Source organism: Rhizophagus irregularis, chromosome 30 (assembly GCF_026210795.1).
Source record: "Rhizophagus irregularis chromosome 30, complete sequence".
Lineage (NCBI taxonomy): Eukaryota > Fungi > Glomeromycota > Glomeromycetes > Glomerales > Glomeraceae > Rhizophagus > Rhizophagus irregularis.
In genome coordinates this window covers 2,712,840-2,737,644 of record NC_089458.1, presented here as the reverse complement: position 1 = coordinate 2,737,644, position 24,805 = coordinate 2,712,840, and the positions used below count along the sequence as shown (strand labels likewise).

The 24,805-nt window shown below is 23.4% G+C and overlaps 4 protein-coding genes across 4 annotated transcripts; 2 read left to right on the top strand and 2 right to left on the bottom strand.

Annotated features, from left to right (window-relative positions):
* Window positions 1-1,766: 1,766 nt before the first annotated feature.
* On the bottom strand, window positions 1,767-2,711 carry OCT59_022020 (uncharacterized protein; the record flags this gene model as incomplete). The annotated part of the gene is made up of 3 exons (XM_066146899.1): window positions 1,767-2,132; window positions 2,199-2,432; window positions 2,502-2,711. The coding sequence occupies 3 exons, from the start codon at window positions 2,709-2,711 to the stop codon at window positions 1,767-1,769; spliced, it is 810 nt and encodes a 269-aa protein (XP_066005995.1).
* A 4,524-nt stretch (window positions 2,712-7,235) lies between these two features.
* OCT59_022019 (uncharacterized protein) lies at window positions 7,236-9,171 on the top strand (the record flags this gene model as incomplete). The annotated part of the gene is made up of 3 exons (XM_025324063.2): window positions 7,236-7,478; window positions 7,574-7,941; window positions 8,031-9,171. 3 exons carry the CDS (start codon window positions 7,236-7,238, stop codon window positions 9,079-9,081), a joined length of 1,662 nt encoding a protein of 553 aa, XP_025188161.2. The 3' UTR covers window positions 9,082-9,171.
* A 1,123-nt stretch (window positions 9,172-10,294) lies between these two features.
* On the top strand, window positions 10,295-11,484 carry OCT59_022018 (uncharacterized protein). The gene is made up of 4 exons (XM_025313119.2): window positions 10,295-10,548; window positions 10,708-10,764; window positions 10,852-11,054; window positions 11,134-11,484. The coding sequence occupies exons 1-4, from the start codon at window positions 10,506-10,508 to the stop codon at window positions 11,254-11,256; spliced, it is 426 nt and encodes a 141-aa protein (XP_025188162.1). The 5' UTR covers window positions 10,295-10,505; the 3' UTR covers window positions 11,257-11,484.
* Window positions 11,485-22,664: 11,180 nt separating this feature from the next.
* Window positions 22,665-24,133, bottom strand: OCT59_022017 (uncharacterized protein). Its single transcript, XM_025313120.2, has one exon. The coding sequence runs from the start codon at window positions 24,064-24,066 to the stop codon at window positions 22,669-22,671; it is 1,398 nt and encodes a 465-aa protein (XP_025188163.2). The 5' UTR covers window positions 24,067-24,133; the 3' UTR covers window positions 22,665-22,668.
* Window positions 24,134-24,805: the final 672 nt, after the last annotated feature.

The window sequence follows — 24,805 nt, the reverse complement described above, 5'->3', positions numbered from 1 at the left end:
TATTAAATTATAAATTATATTTTTTAAAATTTGTTTTATATATTATTATTATAATAATAAAAGTAATATACCTTTTTATTTTTAAATCTAATAAATATTTATAATAAATAATAATATATATAGCTAAAAAAATAAAACTATACTTATTGACTTTTTTTATAAATAAGTCAAGTATTAAATAATTAGTTTTATTAAATATTTGCAAAAATTATAATTAAAGATTTTCATCATAAATATTAAAATATTTTAAAGGATAAATCTAATTGTAACAGTAGCCCTGTTCAAAATCGTTCGGTCGTATTTTTCAATCAGTTTGTGTTGTACAAAATTTATCCAATAAAATTTCTTTATTTTCGATCGCAAATTGAACAGCAAGTTTGAAATTTAGTTCGAACTTTATATTAATATATTAAATTGTTCAACCTTTCAATACATATATTTTTTAAATGTCATGTGTACGCAAAGAATTACAACAAACAATAGAAGAAAAACTTATTGAAAATATATTATTAGAATTAGACGAAGATAATACAGATTCAAATGATGAACAGGAAGAAGAACAGGAAGAAATTTCTGAATTTTTTATGCTTAGTTTGTTAGCTTTAAATGAAGTTCGTTATTTGGAACCACGTATATATAATATAGCCAAATCTCAACATTGGTACAATAATATTTTACCTTCTTACGATGATGGCAGATTTAAAAAAATTATGAGGATGTTTCCTGAAAGTTTCAAAGAGTTAGTTAAATTACTTAACATTCATCCAATTTTTCAATCAAATCATATAACCCAACAAGCACCTGTAGAACTTCAGTTGGCCGTATTCTTAAGAAGATTGGGATCAAAAGAAAGTATTTTTTCTATATGTTCACGTTATGGTATAGCTGAAGGTACTGTAATATTATATTGTAAAAGAATAATGAAAGCTATTATTTCAAATAAAGCAAAATTTATTAAATGGCCTACTGATGAAAGAAGTAGGGAATTTGTTCATGCTGGATTTGAAGCTATTGGAGGTATTGAAGATATAATTGGGAGTATAGATGGAACTTACTTCATTTTGCAAAATGCTCACAAAAAGAAAAGTACCTTTACTTTACGAGAAAAAAAAATATGCTTTTACGCTGTCGAATTGTTGATCATAGAGGTATTTTCATTAGTTATGATATAGGATGGCCGGATAGTGTTTATGATGCAAAAGTATACCGTAATTCTTATTTTTATGCTAATAGATCAACTTTAATTAAAGGGAATGATTTTTTAATTGGAGATAGTGCTTACCCCTTATCACCATTTCTTATTAAACCATTTAGTAAGCCAAATGAAAATCAAGCAGAATTTAATCGTATTTTTTCATCACATAGAATTGTTGTTGAACATTCATTTGGTAGGATAAAAAATAGATTTGCTGGAATAGGAGATATAACTGTTAAAAAAATCTCAACTGCTATAAATATGATTGATTGTTCTATTATTTTACACAATTTTTTAGAATTGCACAATGATGCATGGGAAGATTATAAAAATAATGATGATGATAGTAATGAAGATAATGAAGATAATAATTTTGATAATGTTAGTGATGAAAATTTAAAAAGAGCAGGAGAAGCAAAGAGAAATTGGATTATGAGAAAACTATTCATGTTATAATCTGTATAAAATTCATAATTAAATAAACAAAATTGGTAAATTTTCAATCTATAATAAATTTATTTGATTTCTTTATTGAGATATTTTATTATATTTGATAATCTATATTAATTGACTATTGTTTGTTTTGTGTTTGTGCTATTTGTAATTCTATTTGTTTCATAAGCAATTCATGACGCATATGTGCTTGTTCTCTTTCATATTCCCTATTTTGCTTTTCAACTTCCAACCTTTCTGATTGCAACTTATATTCTTTATTCATTTTTTCACGTTCCAATTCAAATTTTTGTTCAGCTAATTTATTTTTTGATTGATTAATATTATTCATAATATCAACCAAAGATTCTACAGAATTCTTTTTCCTTTTTGTATTTTTAACCTTTTTTTCTTCTTCATCACTAATAAATTCTGTTGAATCATTTGAAAGAAAAGAAGGATTAATGTTTTCACGACATCCAAAAATTCTATCCATTATATCAAACTATTTCCAATCAACCCTTTCAGATCCTGTTTGATTATTCTGCTTCTTTACATTTTCATACTTTACCAACAAACGTTGAATCCGTCCTTTAATACTTGCGCTAGTTTTTGTTTTGATAACTTCAGTAGAGATTGAATTATATACAGCTGCCTTTTTTCCTTGTTGAAGTTTTTCATAATTATCTTCTAAATATGATAATAATTTATCAGTTTTTTCATCACTCCATCTTTCAGTAAATTGGAGTTCAGAAACTTTTCTCTTTCCACTCTGTTTTTTTCCATTTTCGTTTTCTTTAAAATTCTGAAATTAGTTTAATTAATAGTTAATTATTTGCATAAATAATATCATAATAAAACATATTGTACTAACCATCAGATCATTTGTATCAAAGTCTCCATCTAAAATATCAATTGGAATAATTTCTTCATTAAATAATTGATCATTTTCCTGTAAAGAATAATCATCAATTTCAAATACGCGTGTGTTAAATGGCATTTCACCACTAACTTCATTTTCTTCTGTGTATGGTATTTTGGCACCAAATCCATAACCCATTAAATTATTTGGATTAGATGTCATTTCAAAGCTGGAATTTTGACTTTGAAAATGAGGCGTGGATATAGGTCTTAGTGCTAAAGGACTTTGCGCCAAAGGTGCTGCTTTTGATTTTAGGTAGTCATGCTAAAGGCTTAGCACTAAAGGCTTTATGAGTCCTTGAAATTTGCTTGGAACTTCAAACTTTTTGAATTTGTTGAGACATGTTCAAAAAAAACGCGTTAATAAAGTGCAAAAAGATAAAAAAAAAAATTTTTATTTGATTGGTTATTTTGGCGTTCGAACTAAAAACCCAAAAAAAAGTTGGGTCTAAAAGTTCGGAAAATGGTTGTATTGCACAAACAGATCAGCCCAATCGGAATGAACTTAAATCCGACCGAAAAATATGATCGAATGATTTTGAATAGGCTAGTACTGGTTATAACCGCTTATTTGTATGACACAATTTTATCAATTAAAATTTAAGATCAGACGTAATGTAAACAAAAACAAAAGATCAGTCATCGTAACCAAGATAAAAGAATTTTTTAAAAATTTCAAGAAACTGCTTATAACTTGAAATTTTGTCTACGTAAAACTGTCTTAAGTACATTAAGTAAAAGTTTTTCAAAATAAATTTTGCATATAAAAATTTTATTTGTAAACTATATACTAAATTTATTATTAAAAAAAAATAAAAAAAAATGTTACAAATTTAAAAAGTAACTGTTACAAATACATTTATTCTATTTTAAATATTAATATTTAAAATATTTGCAAAAGAAGTCTCTTAAAGTCAATTATTTAAATCTATATTTTTAAAAGTTTCAATATCTTTAAAATCATTTTTTAAATACAAATTTTATAGAATTTTATGAATTTAAATAAAATATTAAATGTTTTAAGGTTGCTAGAGAAACTAGAAGATTTTGGCAAGTTGGAAACATGTTAAAATAGTAAAACTTTGCCAAATTATATGAAAGTTTTATTAAAAGTTAATGAAATTCTGGAGAAAAGTGAAACTTATTATAAATGCAAAACTGTCAAAATTTTGCCAAAACTACTATAATAAATTATAGTAAAATTTTAGAAAAACTAATCATAGAATTTTGGAAAAGTTTAGGCAAATAGCAAATTTTTTTTATTTTCATTAAATATTAATTTTTTATGGAATTTTATAAATTATACTACTGGTGCTTAATACCATAGTATATATTTTCATGAAAACTATAGTTTAAATTAAAGAAGTCACTTTAATTAAAATTGTTTAGCATCTCTGAAAATGATCAGAAAAAGTTTACTTAGTACTTTTTTTTTCTTTATACCACAAATATTGCAAAATAAAAAAAAATTGAAAAACTAAGAAAAATATATGTGAAGTATATAATACAGCATTAAATATTGCAATATGTTTTATTAATAATAATTAGACTATTAATAATAAAGAATAAAAAAATTATATGATAAATAAAAAATAATTAATACATATAACTGTAATGTTGAATATCAGTGGTGTGATTTGTAATTTTTGTTTTTTATAACGGTAAATATACCAATTTATAATAATTTAAATTAATTAATTTATTTTTTTTTGTTAACAGATATTATTTATATATAAGAAAAAATAATTTAAACAAAAAACAATTTACTTTTTTATAAGAAAATAGAAATCCATATCAGTAATAAAAATATATAACTAATTACTATTAAAAATATTATGTCTTTTTTTCAATTAGATATAGATATAATACATTATTTTTTTGAAATGATATTTGATACATATTTTTGCAGAATAATAAATCAGTTACTTTACTAAAATGGCCAATTTTTTGAAATATTTTTATAAACCTAGATACAATGGCTTTCAAAACAATTGTGTAATTATTTTGTAAAATTTTTAAAATATATCAAAATATATTTGAGGTATTTTTGAGATTAAAATATTAAAATAATATCAAAGTTAATTATATTATAATAATAAAATAATAATAAAAACATTAAAAAATTATTGTGATATTATTTTGAGTTATTTTTATAGACTTAGATACAATATAATTACAAAATAATAACAAAAATATAATAAAAACATTTTGATGTATTAAATGTATTTTTGTAGTATTTTAAAATTATTACAAAATCATTTCAAAAAATTAGCCATTTTTAGTAAAGTAATAAAATAAAGAAATTATACATTATTGCTATATTTTTATATTATATTGTTTTTTTGCATACTTAATATCCCAGAGGCAGTTAAAAATCAAATTTATAGTAATAATTGTATTAATTAAAAAATAAACTGAAATAAGAGTTTAGCTTAAACAAGCTAAGCTCAATTAATTGTGAGCTGTAGCTCAGCTCACTTGACCAGAATAACATCCCTAAAAAAATAACTGATTGTATCCCTATCCCTTAACAATTCTTATGGAAATACCCTTTAGGATTAACAAATGGTATAATTATATGGGAATGTACTTATAATCAACTCATAATTTTAATATTATTTATATAATTTTCTATTAAAGCATTTGTTTTGATTCCATAGTGTAATTCTATAAAGAATTCAATTTATTTATATGTCCGTCATCAAAAAAATTCAAAAAAAAAGGAAATTTTTGTTATACAAAGTTGTAATTCTAGCCAGTATTATAAATTGGTATTTTACTTATATTTATTATTGGCACTAAAATTGGTGTGATTAAACTTATCCCTTAAACTGTAGGGGCTAAAATTAATTTTAAAAATTTTTGAATTTTTAAAATATCTTAAGATCTAGTGATCATATAAAGATGAAATTATATTTGTTAGATTTCTCTTATTAAGGCGCATTTAATGGTAATAAAATCATAACTCTAAAATTGATAAATAAAAAGTTATATTAACTTATAAATTTTTAGATTTTATAAGTTATCCTGTCACATAATATTTGTAGAAGGACAAATTTATTTCTATCAGATTCTTCTCATTAAGACACATCAAATGGTGGTAATTTTATATTTCTAGGGTTAATGGATAAAAAGATATTTTAATTTAAAAAATTTAGCTACTATTTATTATAATTTATCGATCATTTACTTTTAAAAAATCATTAATTAAATTGAACTTTTTTTTTTAATTTTTACTTAGAAAATACTATAGAATTTATTACAAAATATTTTAAGGTATTTAAAAATGTCTTTAATTAAAAAATAAAATTGCAGGCAAATTTGGCTGCAAAACAGATTAAGGGATAACTAATAAAGTATTTATAAAAGGGGTATTTATTATATAAAAATTCGGGGCCAGAGTAACAATTACGCATCCATAAATATGAGTGATAACAAGTTGTAATTACATAATCTGAGTCACGTTATTGCAGATGCATTTCTAATTTTTTTTTAATACACTCATTAAACGACAACAGGTCAAAAAAAGAAAAGAACTTTTGAAGTTATCTTTTTTTAATTTTTATTCTCAATTTTGCTTATATATATTATATATATATTCTGATCGCTGATTGGATTCTGATTTTCATGATCAAAAAATGCCGACCAGAAGTAGACTATTGTAACGCAATGCTAAGATATAATTCCAAAGTTGGACAAAACTTGGTCATATTTAAACGATTATTTGAATGGCACCATAAGTATCAAGGAAACAGGGGAAGAGGGGAGAATTTTATAAAAAGGAGCAATGCATTTTAATTATAGTATCAATTTTTGAGTCATGTGATGCATGTTTTTTTAATGCATTTCTATTTATCGCATTACAGTTTTTGAACCTAAAAAGCTTGTTTCGAACTGGTTTCATACAGGATTATTAAATTTCAAGGACATACATTTTGTGTGTTAAAGCAATTCTATAATAGTCTATGCAGCAAGATCTAAACTTAACCGAGTATACGATTATTTAAATTTACCGTATTTGCAACGACGTACAGGAATCACAAAGAAATCAAAATTGTCAAAAATCTGTTGTCACTTGTCAAATCCAAAATAACGAAAAAAAAAAGAATTCATATAGTAAGTTAGAATAAGAGACCATGAATAATGGGGTGTATTGAAAGACATTTATAGAATATATTTTGTTCCAACAATAGACTTTCTAATAATTGATAAATCTTATCCAGGAATAACGGAAATGACGAAATAAAAAGTAATCCCTTTTGAAGCTTGTGACCAAATATAAAACATAAAACTTATATCAAAATTACTTATTTTGTACAACCGGAGGGTATTCTCATTAGTCAAAATCTTCAAGGCAATTTTCAATTGATTGATAAATTAGGATTATAAAAATACAAAAAATTCTGGATTATCATTTTCTGTACGCCCACACTAAATGTTTTCTTCTACAAAAACGAGCCCACGTGTGCAATTTAATTATAAAATTCTGTGTTTTTAGAATTAAGAGGAATCCAATTTTTCTTTCTTTCTTTTCAGCTGCTTTTTTTCAACTGCTTTTTTTTTTGACTGCTTTTTATTGAGCCCTTTTAACATTTAATTTAGAAATTTTGATATTTTTTTTTTAAAAAAAAAGTTAAAATTTTTTTTTACTAAGTCATACATTCATACATTATATTAATTAATTATCATGTCAGGGAAGCCGTGGCAACTTGATACAGATATACCAACACCATCATTATTTTCACCAAATTCATCAAATCTTGATGTTAGTTCAATAAGTATCGCAGATGAATCAACATTAGGAAATGATATTATATTAAGTTTACAAGATGGTAAAGATAATAGTAGTGATAATGGTGAAATAGTGGAGGAAGAAGAACTTCCAGTCACACCTAAAGAATTAAAAGGATGGTATATTTACAATGCAGCGGTAAGTTAATTTTTATAAGTAAATGCGCAAAAATTTTGACATTCGCTCTTTAAAAAATTAACATATATTTATGTAAAATTTTTTTTTTTTTTTAGACTGAAGTATATAGCGTTGTTGCTATATCGGCATTTATTCCAATAATATTAGAAAATCGAGCAAGCGAAGCAGGGTTTCAATTAGATCATGTAACCCCTTGTAATACTTCTATAAAAGGATATCAATGTGTAACAAAATATGGGGCAGGATTTGTTGATACAGCAAGTTTTTCTTTATATACCATATCTATATCAGTATTTATTCAATGTTTGGTATACATTGGACTTGGATCCCTTGCTGATCATGGAGAAAATCGAAAAAAATTTCTATTATTCTTTTCATATCTTGGAGCAATTTCAACCATCGCTTTCTTATTAGTAATTAATCCAAGTTTATACTGGTTAGCAGGATTATTAACAATATTATCGTAAGTATTATGTTTATAATTTATTATTATAAATATGTAACTTGCTTAACATATTTATTTATTTATTTATTTATTTTTTGATAATATAGTAATGTATGCTTTGGAGCTGGATATGTATTTTACTTGGCATATATTCCAACATTCACACGTGTTCATCCACTTGTCATTGAAGCTAAAGAATCAGGTAAAACAGTACAAGAAATATCAAAGATAGAGGATACAGTATCAAATAAATTTTCATCACATTCGATTGCAATTGGATATGCATCAGGAGTAGTAGTATTAGTAATAGCTGCAGTAATATCATATTTCATGAAACAATCCACTTATGGTCTTCAAGTAGGGACAGCAATAGCAGGAATTTGGTGGTTGATATTATTAATATTTCCAACATTTTGGTTACAAAAAAGAAAAAATCCTCCATTACCAAAAGGAGAAAATTTTTTATTTTATTCATTTAAAAGGGTGGGAAAGACACTTGGTTCAGCGAAAAAGTTGACACAATCATTTAAATTTTTAATTTCATGGTTTTTATTATCAGATGGGTTTAGTACTGTTGTTTCAGTTGCAATAATATTTGGAAAGAAAAATCTTGAAGTAGATAATACACAATTAACGATTGCAGCAATCATAATACCAGTTTGCGCATTTATTGGTGTTTACATCTTTTTATTTTTACAACAAAAATTTGGATTATCAACAAAAACAATGATATTAATTACAGGTGGATTACATTCTTTAATTCCAATATATGGATTACTTGGATTTGTTACGCCAATCGGATTTAAGTTTACAATAGAAATTTATATTTTTGCAGTATATTTTGGGTTCATGTTGGGAGCTATACAAAGTTATTGTCGTGTTCTATTTGGAAGCATGGTGCCCAAAGGACATGAAAATGAATTTTTTGGTTTATATGAAATAACTGATAAAGGATCAAGTTGGATTGGACCTTTAGTAACAGGATTAATTGGAGATTTGACTCATGATTTAAGATATGGTTTTTGGTTTTTACTTGTTATGATGATAATACCATTAATAGTGATTTTTACTGTTAATGTTGAAAAAGGTAAAGAAGAAGCAGAACGTTTTTTTGAAGAGGAACAATTAAAAAAATTGAAGGAAAAATTTCAACAATAATTAATTAATAATTATAATCACGTTACTCATAATTCTGGGCAATTAATTTATTTCAGTTTCACATCATTTTTTTTTGTTACTCAATAATTCCCGGAAATTAATTTATTTTAGTTTCACATCTCTTTTTTTTTAAAAAATTTTTTTTTTTCTTTGATTGTACAAATGAGGATCTCTATATAGAAAGTTATAGATATACAGATAAGGATTTTCAAAGACTTCCCCTTTTTTATTTTTTTTACATATTTATATATATTATGACTCATAAATCTTATCGATTAAAATAATAATTCTATCAGCCATTGTAATATAATTTATGCATTACCAGATTAACCAATTTCCTTAAGCCACGTAAATTTATTAAAATTGATAAAAATTAAAAAAAAAACCTTTTCCAATATGTATAATTTCAGGTGACCATAAATAGAATTCTGGCAGAACTTGTTCTCACAGCCATCATTGACTTACGCATAAAATCTTGGCGTAACATTATACTAGATTACAATAAGTTTAGCCCAATCATTTAAATCAAGTCTTAAGTTGAAATACAACAGGTTTTAATTTTGATCATCAAAGATTAGGTAACTATTGATAATATGTGATTAACCAAAAATATCGTTAGTGTTATTCATAAAATAAGACTGATTTCGTATAATATCGGTAAACAAAGTCTTTGTAAAGGATGTTACAAAGATTGCGACATTATTATCTTTTTTGAGACTTTCAATAAAGTCACAAAAAAAAAATAAATATTTTTTTTTTTAAAAAAAAGAGATGAATAAGGATGAAGCCCTTTATATAAAGACATGATAATATTTTTTGTTTATCCATTAAAGGTTAAGTTCAAGTTGTAAAAAAAAAATTGTTGTAACTAAACTAAGAAAGTAATTTACTAAATGAGATTTATACCAGATAAATTGGTTTTGGGTCAGACTTTCCGAAATATTATCGTTTATTTTTTTGGGTTCGGCTTATAATTTATCAGTTTTTTTGTAACTACCCCGAATTTCGTGTTATTTGTCGTAACAGAAAATAGCCTAGATTAAGTCTCATGACAAAAAAAAAAGGTCATTACAAATAAAGTACATCTGGTCACAATTTCGATAATGCACATGCTAATCCTGATACTATAAACACAACACAAAACTAATTTCTATTTGATTCCATATAAAAAAATTTCTCTATAAAAAGACCTCGAATTTTCCTTTCATCTCTTGACTTTCTGAGTTTTATAAGAACGTTTTTTAAAAATCAACGGATAATAATATTATTATTATCATCACTAATAAAAATAATCTCTTATAAGATATATCATAATTTTTTTTTTATCCTTTGAACCTCTTTTTTAAACCGAAACTTTGTATAAATCAAAAATCGATTTTATAATTAAATATATATATCAGCTGACTTTTTGATCATCCGCAGTAATGCCAGTTCAAGTACTTACCGGTGACAAATTTCGTGATAATTGTAAGTGATACTTTATACTCACTATATTTTTTTGCCATTGATCACACATCATAATATTGAAATCGAAATCCAAATCAACCAATTAGATCCAAATTTACCGCGACAAAATGATGATTACAAAACAATACTAACGTTACGTTCATTCTTCATATTAAATAGGTATTAATTTAATTCATAAAGCACTCATAGGTGATGACAAAGTAAAGATCAACGAAGGTAAATGTTTTTTCCAAATTTTTAGTCATTATACAAGATATCATCTATATGAAATTGATCACATCAATCATTATTATTAATCAACAGCAGAAGAATCTCGATTGGCGGAGAAAGCAAAACTTATTGAACAATATATTTACCGAAATTCCAATTATACTGTTAATAAAAATTATAAAGATACAGCTCGTAGTAAGATTTGGAATTTAAAAGATAAAAAGAACCCTGAATTACGGCAAAATGTTGCTGAAGGTTCCATCAATGAAGAAGAATTTGCACAAATGGACGCTGAGGTAAAATATCATCATAACATTTGATTCAAATTTCAATACTTAAAAAATTGATTTTAACCATTATCATCTGTTTAAATAGGCTATGGCTTCAAAAGAAAGAAAACGTCAAAATATAATTATTCGAAAGAATTCACTTGCAAGTTCAATTGCTGATTTAAGCGATCTTGATCGCTCCAATATCGTTAATAATAGAAACGTATAAAATCTTAAAATAATCAAAAAAAAATTTTTTATATAATACTTTCTTCATCCCTCAACTCCTTACATAAAAAATCATCATTCAGTTTGATTCTTGTCTTTTTTTTCCATATTACCATATTTGTTGATATTCAAAAATTAATTTCATTTTAAATACATGTTTATAACTTCAAGAGTAAATAAAAATTATATATGTTAATAAATCTATTATCCTATCTAAATATGATATCTTAATTTTCTGATCTTATAATGTTCAATTACAATTGCAAAGTACACACCCTTTATAATATAAAAGAATATAAATTCTTTTTTGATTTTCATTTTTGGTATTATTTGATCTCATATCAAATATTTATTCAAAGCTCTTTAATTAATATTAAAGTACATAAATGGTATATACTAATGTAATAATATCTTTTATAATCCATTGATTTTATTTTTTATTACACAATATCATGTTCAATTTAAGATTTATTGTATTACTAGAATTTATTATTAGCAATATTAAATTTAATTTATTAACAAACTTTGATCTTTAATAATTTAACCAATATATATAATATAAAAAAGAATTCATATATACCATAAAGTTCTGAATATAAGCAACTCTAGGAAATAAACATCCTGGCCTGAATGATAATGATTTTAGTCAGATTCATATTTCATTATAAAGGATCATTGCAAAGTTACAGTTTGTAATATTTTTAAGGGGATATTATAGTTTTTTTTATAAGGATTTTAGCCAAAATAGGCAAAAAAAGGTTGCTTATATTTGGAACTTTATGGTATTATTTTTTTAAAAAAAATATATAGTAAATAAGTATTATTTTTTAATAATATTAAATTAATATTGAAATTGGCTTTTTAAATTTAAATAATATATATATTATTAAAATCATAATTAATTAGTTTTTAATTTTTAAAAATAATTATTAGAGATAATTATTATCAAATAATTATAATAATTACATAAAAATAAATTATTTTGATTATTATATAATAGAATTTAAAACTTATATGCATTTGTATATATGCATATAGGATCCCGCTTACTTTTAATAAAGGTCACTGTAAAAAATTAGTTATTTACTATAATTTTACCTTATTTTTTTCTTAATTCTATTGGTTAATTAACTAAAAAGAAAAAAATCATAACAATGTAAACTAAATTTTCCTTTTATAGTAGGATTTGCAAAGAATTTATATATGATTTTTACCTGGTGCTGGAGTAGGTCCTATCTTATAAGTAAGCAGGATCGGGACCGCTTACTTATAATAAAGATCACCGTAGAAAATTGGCCCTTTACTAATAGTATACATGCTCTTTAAATTATTTTGGGATGTCGTAATTATAATTTGGGATCGTTGTAATTCATTCAGGTTTATATATAATTTACTATATAAAGTGCCAAAATAATTTGGGATGCCATAATTGAATTTGGGATTTTACTTATAATTACGGCAGCCCAAAATAATTTGGGTGGTATGTATAACTAATAGTTTTTACCTTACTTTTTTCTTAAATTTTATTGGTTAATTAACTAAAAAGGAAAAAAATCATAACAATGTAACATAAAATTTCCTTTTATAGTAGGATCTGCAAAGAATTTTATAGATGATTTTACCTAAAATTTGTGCGACCTATCTTATAAGTAAGTGTCCCCTGCAGAATCCTATACATACTCTTATAAATATATTATATATATAAAAATTAAAAATAATATTTTAAATCTTTTATAACTCATTAAGTATTATTAAAAGTTATAAAATAAGTAAAAATATATATAGTAAATAAATTCTAAGATTCTATAATATATATAAGAATTGCAATATAAAAATTAGAATTTTAATAAAGTTAGTACATAATAATTTATTAATAATTGATAAATTTATTATATAAAAATTACTAAAAATAAAAAAATGTGTATATGTGCAAATATATATAAATTTTATTTCTTATATAATAATTAGAGTGAATTTATTTACCGCACCCTGCGTTACAAAACATCCTTCCTTTTTTGTAAATTATTTATGCTGATCTTTAGTTTATCGCATACCCCCTTAAAATGGCAAATGATAAACATAAAAATATATATAAATTTGTAACGCAGGGTGCGGTGAATACATTATTTCTAATAATTATATAAAAATAGATTCTTTTTATATTATTATTAAATACCTTTTGATTTTTTTTTTATATTTTGTTTTTTTATTATTTTTTAAACTCTTTTATAAGAATAATTATAAAAGACTACTGCGTTAACTCGTTGCTTTACAACGGTATACATACATATAAAAAAAGCATGTAACAATTAATTCTGGCCGGAATTATGTGATCAGCGCAGAAATTTCCTTTTTGGAGTATTTGTGAAACCAAAATTCCCTATTTTTGTGGGAAGCAAAATTTCCTTTTTTGGAAGTTTGTATAATGTTACATGATAAAGTGCTCAATGGGAGCGATGTTATGCAATTCAAATTTATTTATACAGGGTAGTCTAAACATTACGGTTAAATTTAACTTAATAAATATAATAAAGTTGTAAATTTTTATTATATTAAAAAGAATAAAAATTGATTATAATAGAGAAGTTAGACACTATATCTTTAGTTTTTAAATACTATCATAAATAATTATTAATTAATAAATTTATTAATTGAAAAAAAGGAGAATTCTTTCCACTAATCGTATAGACCATTTTTCCCATAGGAATTTTAAAGGAAAACTTTCTGAAACTACTATGGCTTTTTTTGTCAAAACAAAACATTTTTAAAGCTTTATTTAAGGGTGATGACCTTAAAACAGCTATAAATAAAGCTCTTTACTTTAAACTGGTCTGCCACGCTTTAAAAAGATATAGTATTTCTTTTAGTTTAACAAAAAATAATATTTTCCAAACTGTTGAAAAGAATACTGGTAATGACAAACTATATATATATGCTGCCCAAATTATTTTGGGATGCCATAATTATAATTTGGGATGCCATAATTCATTCAGTTTATATATAATTTACTATGTAAAGTGCCAAAATAATTTGGGATGCCATAATTGAATTTGGGATTTTACTTATAATAATTACGGCAGTCCAAAATAATTTGGGTGGCATATATAGAACTATACACAACTTTACTTATGGAACATCATGAGGTCCTTGCAACTTTTGGTATCAGTGACTTACAGTCTTTATATCACTTTCTCTTTATTTTTTATGAGTCTTTTGACTTTATCCAAGCTAGCATAATTAAAGGAATAGAAGATATTTGCAAAGAGTTTGTGAAATAACAGATGACGTTACCAAAACAAATACCAAACATGTTCAAATCTGTAGAGGATCAATTGATAGAAATAGAAATTTTAGAAATATCTAAAATACTCAAACATCAATCAAAAGTTGCAGCATAACAAGAGGAACCAATGAGTGGTCTTTCAGTAAAAGCTACTTCTTTTACTTTCACCTAAAACTATTAGTATCATGATAACTGGATATATACCTGTAAATAAGAACCTTATCTGAGAAATTACGGTTTATGATATCCTCTCTACCTGATCTCAATTTGATACGTTTAATTATCTTAAAGCCTGAGGTCAAATAATTGTGATTAAGTTTAAATCTCAGCAGAAATACATCACTGTAACAGTGTCGATTGAACTCAATCAAGAGGCTATAAGACTTTGGAATGATGGGACTAACTGGAATATCAAACAAATGAAAGAACAGGAACGATTTCAAGCTGTGTTTAAATGAGTTTCTGCTTTAGTAACCACAGCTACTTTATATCTGGATAAACCTGCTCACTCTATTCTTATACCTTTAAGGTGTAAAGCATTTAAATTAATTCAAGATCAGGATACTCGCAAGTTAATAATTTACTATGAAACGTGGGCTGACTTGGAAAAGTTCATTGGTAAGCCATTTAGCTTGGATGAATTTACTGGTAATTAGATAAGATATTTTACCTTTAACTTGAAACAAAGAAGGAGATACCCTCAGAATTCAAAAAGGTGACTCCAAGGTTTAAACAATTAGTACTAACACTTAGTTGAGTAAAAAGAAAAAAATGGCTAAGGAAATCAAAAATATAGATAAGATCTTGGGTAGTATTAATAAGCTTACTATATTAGCAGAAATAAAGTTGATGTTTAGAAAACTAGGAGCATCTTGATAAGTTCAAAAAAATGTTCAAATAGTCTTAGTTTTAGAAGTATAGTTGTAATAGAGTAATTTCGTTACTAACTGTTTTTTTATTTTTACACATATATCTTTTTGCTGTTTTTTTTTTGTGTCTATTTTCTTTTGATGTGTAGGTGCCCTTGCATCAGGTTTATTAATGCATTTTCATTACACTATGGGAATGATTAAACCTATTTTCTGTATTTATTGTGATGTAATAACACCTAATTTATATAGAGTCAAGTATCATAATTAATAAACTTTAAAATAAAAATAAAAATAAATAAATTTATTAATTATGCAATTAATTCATAAAATTTCAATTTAATTATATATTTAGAAATTAATAAAATATTTTGAAAAAAATTATTTTTTATTTGGATAATTTCTCATCCTCCTAAATTTAAATAATAATATATAAAAATAACATTATACCGATCATTTGCTAATCATTTTCAAAAAAGAAGTAATGTAATTTTTATTTTTTTCAAATTTATTTTGATTTTTATTATCAAATTTATTAAATGTATTTATTAATTAAATGCTTAAAAACTTTATAATTATATTATTATTAGCATCTATCTAAATTACAAATAAATATTGCTAATTCAAAATTATAATAAAATAATAATAATAAAATAAACCAAGATTTGTACTTACGAATCTTGGTTCCTCTTTTTCCATTCATCAGAAGTCCACCTGAATCTATAAAAAAGAAAAGAATGATTATTAGTAACCATTCATTAATATTAATGAAAAAAACAAGATTCGTAAGATTCGTACTCGTATTTACGAATCTTTAGTTTTTTCTATTCTTTGAAACCCAGAAGCCCACCCAAACCTATAAAAAAAAAGAAAGAATGGTTAGTAAACCGTTCGTAATAATAAAAAATAAAAAAAAGATTCATACTGAATCTTACAAATCTTTAGATTTTTCCGTTCTTTGGAAGTTCTCCTAAAACCTAAAAAAATAAAGAAAAGAACAGTTATTAGTAACCGTTCATTAATAAAATTAAAAAAAAAAACAAAAAAATTAAAATTAAGATTTGTATATACTTACGAATTTTAGTTCTTTTCTGTTCTTCAGAACTCGTAAACCTAAAAAAAAAGAAAAAATGGTTATTAGTAACTGTTCATTAATAAAATTAAAAAAAAAACAAAAAACTAAAACTAAGATTCGTATATACTTATGAATCTTGGTTTTTTTTGTTCTTCAAAACTTGGAAGCCCCTCCTGAAATACTGAACTTATAAAAAATAAAAGAAAAAGAATGATTAAAAAATAAAACTAAGATTCATATATACTTACGAATCTTGGTTCTTTTCTGTACTTCGGAATTTAAAAGTTCACCCGATCCTAAAAAAAGAAAAGAACAGTTATTAGTAACCATTCCATAATAATATTAATAAAAAAAATTTAATCAAAATTCATATATACTTACAAATCTTGATCTTTTTCTATTCTTCGGAACTTGAAAGTCCACCTGAATCTATAAAAAAAAAGAAAGGAACAGTTAGTAAACCGTTTCAAAATAATAAAAAAAATAATAATAAAACCAAGATTCTTAAGAATCTTAGTTTCTCTTTTTCGTTTCTTAACTTAAAATATGGAATCACCTTCCTCCTTTCCCTTTTTCTGCTTTTTACCTTAAAGTAAAATCTGGTTTCGTGAATAAACTGGCATTCTACAAAAAAAACAATGAAAAAAAATGTTAATTCATTTTTTAACTTTAATTAACAAAAACTCTCTTCCCTTCTCCCTTTCCCCATTTTTTACTTTAAAGTCCAGTTTCGTGTTAAAGCCAACGTTCTACAAAAAAAACAATAAAAAGAAATGTTAATTCATTTTTTAAATTAAAAAAAAAATATAAAATTAAAAAAAAATAAATTAAAAAAAAAATATGTAAGTTTCGAAACGAAACTTACATTACTTCCAAAAAAAAGAGGCAAAAGAAAAGTGTGAGAAAAGGGGGAGAGCGAAAGGAGAAGCAAGGGAAGGACAAAAGGGAAAGGAAAGGACAATAAGAGAAGGACGAAAGGACAAGAGAAAGTAAAGGAATAAGGGATGAAAGGAAGTAAAAGAAAGGGAAAAGGAAAGTTTAAATTTTAAACTTTTAATATGCGTAATGTGTGAAGCGTGACGTTTAATTAGACTATTTGACCAATGTCTAATCGTAGATCATAGTCGAATTTTTAATTGAATATAGGCCAGCCTTTTTTAATTAGTGAAATCAGCTATGCTGAATATCACCTGATATACAGACAATCATCAATTATATCTGAAATTTAGCCAAAATTTAGCCAAAATAAAGATAATTTGCCTTATTTCTGATTTGCCTTATTTCGATTAGTATTTTAGTATTAGATTAGCAAAAATTAAAAACTAAAATTCACCAATCCCATCAGTTCTTCTAAAATAACCAATTTATATAAATTTAAAAAAGTTAAGTAATACCAAATTTCTTATTCAGATGATTAACATTTCAATACCTTTAAATCCTCTAAAAGAAAGCCAAAAGTAAAAATGCTGAAATTTCAGAAAAAAAAAACCAAAAAACAAAAAAGAAAAATTATAACCTTTGAAAACCCTTAAAGAAAAAAATTAAGTATAGAAAGTAATAAATATTATGCTTTCATCTACTATTTCAACAACTTAAATGTCAATTAATAATAAAGAAAAAGCTTACTTTTCAAATGACCACCTCTACTTCAACATGTATTTCAAAAAACCTCGTAATGCTTTCAAAAATAAAAGGAAAAACTTTATACTAATGCAAAGTTTAAAGTCCAGCTGCTTAATACGTAACTGGTACAACTTTCAGAAATCTAATAAGAAAAAAAGTTTTACAAAAGTAAAATTATCTTTGGTGAGAACTATTCTAAGTTAAGTAACTCCATCAAAATAAAAAGTTAAAGGTTCGTTCAAATCTTAAACAAATTACCAAGAAGTTTATTAAAAACAATATTAAAAGTATTCTAAAACCATTTAAGTGAAAAAAACTAAAGTTTTCCTTCAATAACTTCCACTGGAAAAATGGCAAGTAATCAGTAAGTAAGAAATATAGTTGATTCTACTATGGAATTAGGTAAAATATATTATATAATATTATTAATATATAATATATATACTATTATTATATATATATATTTTTTATATAGTTTTAATTGCCAAAATATTATATTGCAAAATTAATATTAAAATTTAAAATATTTTTTTTTAAAATTCATATTCAGTAAACTTTTAATAATATTGATGGAAATAAAATTTGTGCGCACTCGCGCATGTGCGCACTTCTCCATTTTTGGTAATTTTTATATAGTAAATTTGTTGATCATTAATTATCACGTGATTTTAGTAAAATCCCAATTTTTTTAAATATTCATGCCGCAACTCTCACGTACATATTATAGAACCTTAAAATTTTATTTACTATACGTATTTTTGCCTATTTTACAACTTTACTTAATGAGCCTACAATGTCAATGTCATTTTTGACTTTTATATATAATATATCCATGGGGATGCGCGCGTACGCGAGGTGCGCACAAATTTTAAACCCAATATTGATTATTTAAATTCTAATATTATTATATAAGGTACTATTCATTATAATTAAAAAGTTTTTTTTATTATATAAAAAAAATAAAAAATATTTAATTGTTGATCTATCATTCAAATAATATACTTATGCTTAGCAAAATACTACCTTAATAATCTAAAAATAAATACTTTGTATATATTAATATATTTATTTAAGAAGTATCATATTAATTATACAAGTTTTAAAATTTTTAATCTCATCAAATTATTTAGCATTAAAAACAAAAAAAATTGCAAAATTTGAGAAATTTGATGTATTTTTAAACTGTTAATTCTAATTTATGAAATATTTCATATTTTTTAAATTAGTTTTTTTTTAATAATCTAATAATATATGTTTGAGAATATATATTTAATTTTGAAACTTCCAAGTAACATTTTTATTAAACAAAAAATCTTAATAGAATTTTGCTAAAAATTTGGCCAATTGATAATATTTAGAAATTACTTGTAAAGTTTTTTTCTTATAAAATCACATTAAATATTTTAAATAAAAACCTTAATCTTAAAGTTTTTTCAGTAAAAATTTTGAGTGATTTGATTAGAAACTGACAAATTTTTACTATTTAAAAAAGTAGCATTTCAGTTTGTATCAGTAAATAGTAAATTTGTTGGCAATTAATTTAAAAAAAATAATTATTTTACTTTAAAAGTTTTGTATTCTATATTAATGATTATATGAATTATAATTAGAATTTAATTAAAAAGTATAAATTAATTAATCAATTGTAAAATAAACTTTTTTTTAATTGTAAAAAAACTAGTATCTTTAAAAAATATTTATCTAAATACAAAAATTATTATTAATAATAAATTTGAAAAGGGTTTAGTATGAAATTTCATTCTAAAGGGATATTATTATCTCAATACTTTAAATCCTAAAATATCAAAATTCCAAATTGCTATAATTCTAACATTTTATAAGCCTGACATTTTATAATTTCAAAATTCAAAATACTGAAATAAAAATCTTGAAATTTATTAATAAAAAAAAATTAGTATTATGTGATATTGGAATTATAAAATTTAGAATTATGACAATTTGGGATTTTGATAATTTGAAATTTAAATAATTTAGAATTTTGACATTTCAGGATTTAGAGTATTAGGATAATATACCTTCAGATTTAAGTTTTGGAATTTTGGATAATTTCCATTTGAGAAAAATCTTATAATTGGAGAAATAATTCTATAATTTTATAAACTTATACTTCAAATATTAGATGATATTAAAAAATATTATTACAGTATAAATAAATTTATCTTCAAGATTTTAATATATCTATTACTTATTTATAATTATTCTAAACATATTGTAAATAAATAAATCAAATAAATTTTATAAATATTATATATAATAATACAATTATTACTACATATAAATTTTATCAATTTTATCAGTAATAATTCTGGTAATTTAAATGTATATTAAATGTTATAATTATTAGTGTAATAAAAGAAAAATAATTCAAGATATAAAGTGAAATACTCTAATAATTAATAGTTTTTAAATTATGCATTTATATTTTATATACTAAATAAATTAAAGAAATTTGTGAACAAAGCATATTTATTTTAAAGTAAACTTCAGTATTATTTTAAATATATTTAAATAATAGTTTAAATAATTATTGTAATTTAAACCAACCTGATTGGTTTAAATTATAGTAATTATTTGAATTCCATTTCTTTTGATTCTTAACATATTTAGTTAATATTTATAATAATTTAATATTTATTTTATTGTCAAATTATTTCTATTTTTAATTATAATTAGCCAAGCTTTTATATAATGATATATCAAAACATATATGAAATTTTTAGGAAATATCATTATATTAAAGTTATACCAATATTTATATGTCTTTACATATAGTGGAAAAATAAAATTTTATTGGTATATCAAGTTTTAATAGTATAACAGTATATCAAATATTAGTATATCAAAGTTAAACTGTATTATATAATTAAAATATAATATTTACTGAATATAAATAGAAATTTTTTAATTTAAAATAATGTAATATTAAATAATAATATTTATTATTATATAACATTTGTATTTTTTGTTGAAAATAAAATAAAAATAAAATAGCTATAAAAATCTAATTAAATCTATTTCTAATTTCTTTTTAATTTAAAATGTTCTTTTTATAATTGTAATTATAATTATTTTAATTGAAAAGATATAAATGGTATTTAATAGTAGTATGGTACACTTTTTAATAAACTAAATTCTTTGTATTTTTGGTATTTTTGTAATCTAATACCTTTTAATTATTTGATTGTTATTCTGTATTTTTGTATATACTGGTTTTTTTTTTTGATGATTATAAATTTTTTAATTAAAACTTTCAAAATATTTTTCATTTAATTTTATTTTTTCTTTTAAGTTATTGTTAATTTTTTTTTTAATAAATTAATTTCATTAAAATGTATAATTTTAATAAAAGTAAATCTATAAGCAAATAAAAATATTTATTTTTAAAATAACTACAAATACAATGCATTTAAAAAAAAAACTAACTATAAATATTTATTATATATTTAAGTAAATGTATTACTATATTATATTAAATTTATTTCATAATATTATAAAGCTTTTTACTATATTTTAAACTATAAGAGTCTAAGAAGAAATTAAATTATATTAGATATAATATAAATTGAAAATGGTAAATTATAATAATTTTATTGATTTTTTAATTTTAAATTAAAATAAAAATTTTAGTAGCTTGAAGTTAAGAAGCTAAGAACTAAGCAGATTTAACTAAATTGTATAAAAAGATAGAAGTAAGCAAATTTTTAAATAATTAAATATTCATTTTAAAATACTTTTATTAAAATATAGAGATTAAGTTTTTAAAACCTTATTATTAAGTAATTTTTAAACTGCTAAAATTAATAGGTTTACAAAATCTAAGGCATTTTCTGGATAAATGAGCATATTTATGAGTGATTACTAGTTTATTAGTATATGGACGTTAAAAATTTACTATTATAAACTAAAAAGTTAAATTTGATTGCTAAAATAAATAGGATTTACCCTTAATAGGATTTAATATTTTTTCGCATGATATGTCGCCCACCCCCCTTTTTGGCAATTTTTATATAATAATTTGCCGATCTTTGCCAAATTTTCTAATTCTCAATTTTTTTTGATTTTTTTTGCATTTTTGACGCAAACCTTTATGTACCTATTATAACACTTTTAAAAACCATATAGTATGCGTATTTTTGCCTGCTTTACAATTTTATTTAGTATATTAAAAAGGATTTAGAATATCGTTTTCGACTTTTATATGAGGATACGATATTTCGCGGGTGCAATAAAAAACAAACCCCATATTAATATATATTATTAATTAGAAAATCGAAATAAGAGAATCTCCCTCACAATGAATTAAATTATCGGCACACATGTTAATGATCTACATCTCCAAGATCGAAGATCGACTAATCCAGGCATGGAAGTGTTAAATAACGCGCTTTTTTTCTGTGATTTACGTGAAATTAAAATTAAACATTTATATATATCACGGCTTTCAACATTTATTCCTGTATATATAAGTATGTATATTTATTTATTTTTAAAATCATCATACATGAAAAAGTAAATCCTTAAAACTAATAAATTCACTTGTCCTTATTTCAGCACCCCTTCATTTTTGTATTTTATAAGTATTTCCATATGACCATACGTAAAAAATTCTCTATTATGATGATAATCAATAGAAAATGAAAGTGGCCTTCTTCCTCTCCAACTTTCTAAAAATCTTTTCAACCCGTTAATAGAAAACATCCAATTATCACTAAGCATTATTTTATGCAATGTTTTTGGAGAATATTCAGCCAAAATATCACATATTTCATCTCCTATATATTCAACCTTATCAAGTTCTAAACTGAAAAATTCAATCTTTTCTAAATAATTACAATTTACTAATAATTCTTTCAAATAATTTAAATCTTCGGAACCAAGATATGTTGTTAATTCTTTAATCTTTGGACAATTTCTAGAAATTGCCTTAATAAGTAATCCAGTGTTTTCATTATGACAAAACCCAGTATAAAAAGAAAATATTTCGATATTTCCTTTAGAGTTTTCAATTAGTTTAGCCAAATCTTTAAAAAAAGGAATATCTTTAACATGAAAGTACCAAAGATTTGGAAGGAATTCTAATATTTTAGAATATTCTTTAAAATCTTCAAATTCATCACAATTATGAAATGATAATTTTTTTAAGTTAATGAGAGATTTTATAATTGATGGTGGAATACAATTAACTGGACTTAAAATAAATTCAATTATTGTATTTGCTTTCCCTGTCAATGCTTTATTTAATGCTTCACTAATTGCTTTCATATTTTTAGATAAAATTGATACACTTTTTAGATTTCTTTGTACATCAATTAATTCTATTAATCCCGAATTATCTTGAGCTGCATTACTAATTATTATTTTCTCTATATCTTTACATAATTGTGCCATCTCATGTAGAGCAATGGAATTTACGAATTTAGCATCAACATCTAAATAAATTAGTCGAGAGAAACATGTTAATGCTCCAGGAAATTGTGATAAATGTAGTGAACTTTTCCAAATTAATTTTTTAATGTCTTCACATTTTATAACATACAATTTGTAAATTTCTTCTTTTAATATATTCTCTTTAACTTCATCTTTTCCAAGCATCATTCGGGCAAAGTAAGATATCTTTTCATCTTCAGGAAAATCACGGCAGAAACTGATATAGTTGAATGAAGGATTTGAAAAATTTGTTGTTGTTGCCAATGGTAATTCAATACCATTATCTAACAAATATTGTTTTGAAGATGGTGACAAAAAAGAAATTATTGTATTGAACAGTCTTCGATCAGATTTCATATATCCATAATAACATGACCATGGATATTTCCACAATATTCGAACTACAATATGACACCATGCTCTGTTAACTAAAAGACACGAATGTAAATGTTTTTTATCGTCTTGTAATTCGTTAAAAATGAGTAAAAGACAATCTGCATTAATTTTTGACATTTTGGCAAATTTTGGCAGAAAATTTATGAAGAAAAAGTAAAATAATTGATTCGTAACATTAAATCACCGTTTTTTTCAATATTTGGGCGTAATTCAAGGTTGTACAAATCTATTACAGTAATTTTTTTTTTTACAATGCAGCTAATCCTAATTTATCCTTTAACCCTAAATTTTTTTTTAAAAAAAATCTAAAATCATTTAAAAAAAGAATTATAAGAAGGCTACTTGCTTATTTATATATCCACAATTTGTGCGACCCGCTTAAGCCCTATACTGGGTAAGCATCCTCGAGTCGAAAGATCTACGAGACGAATGATTGGTTTAACAATAAATAAACAAGAAGAACTTGTTTGTGGCATGTTCTTGGGCTATATCGGCTATATCACAATTAGATTTATACTTACCAATTATTCACACCTCTACAATTAGTTATACCATGAATAATTTTATTCGATTGACGTGGTCATTCAATAACTAAATTTTTAACTAGGTTTCCATAATTTATTCTTATTTGTTATTATATACATACGAAAATGATATTTTATATATATATATATTTATTTAAATTATTCATTTATTCTTTATTATTTAATTTGCAATTATTTCTAAATCAAGATCTGAATTGCGCGTAATAATTGTGAAAAGCACGTGATTAATGACAACAATATGTTGTACTTGTGGTACAACTGATGGGCTACATAATAAAAGCAATGAAAGCATGATTAAATACCAATATAGT

Coding starts and splice junctions, on each gene's coding strand:
- OCT59_022017 (XM_025313120.2), bottom strand. CDS start 24,066: ATGTCAAAAATTAATGCAGATTGTCTTTTACTCATTTTTAACGAATTA.
- OCT59_022018 (XM_025313119.2), top strand. CDS start 10,506: ATGCCAGTTCAAGTACTTACCGGTGACAAATTTCGTGATAATT. Junction 10,765..10,851: donor CAAAGTAAAGATCAACGAAG/GTAAATGTTTTT, acceptor ATTAATCAACAG/CAGAAGAATCTCGATTGGCG. Junction 11,055..11,133: donor TTGCACAAATGGACGCTGAG/GTAAAATATCAT, acceptor CTGTTTAAATAG/GCTATGGCTTCAAAAGAAAG.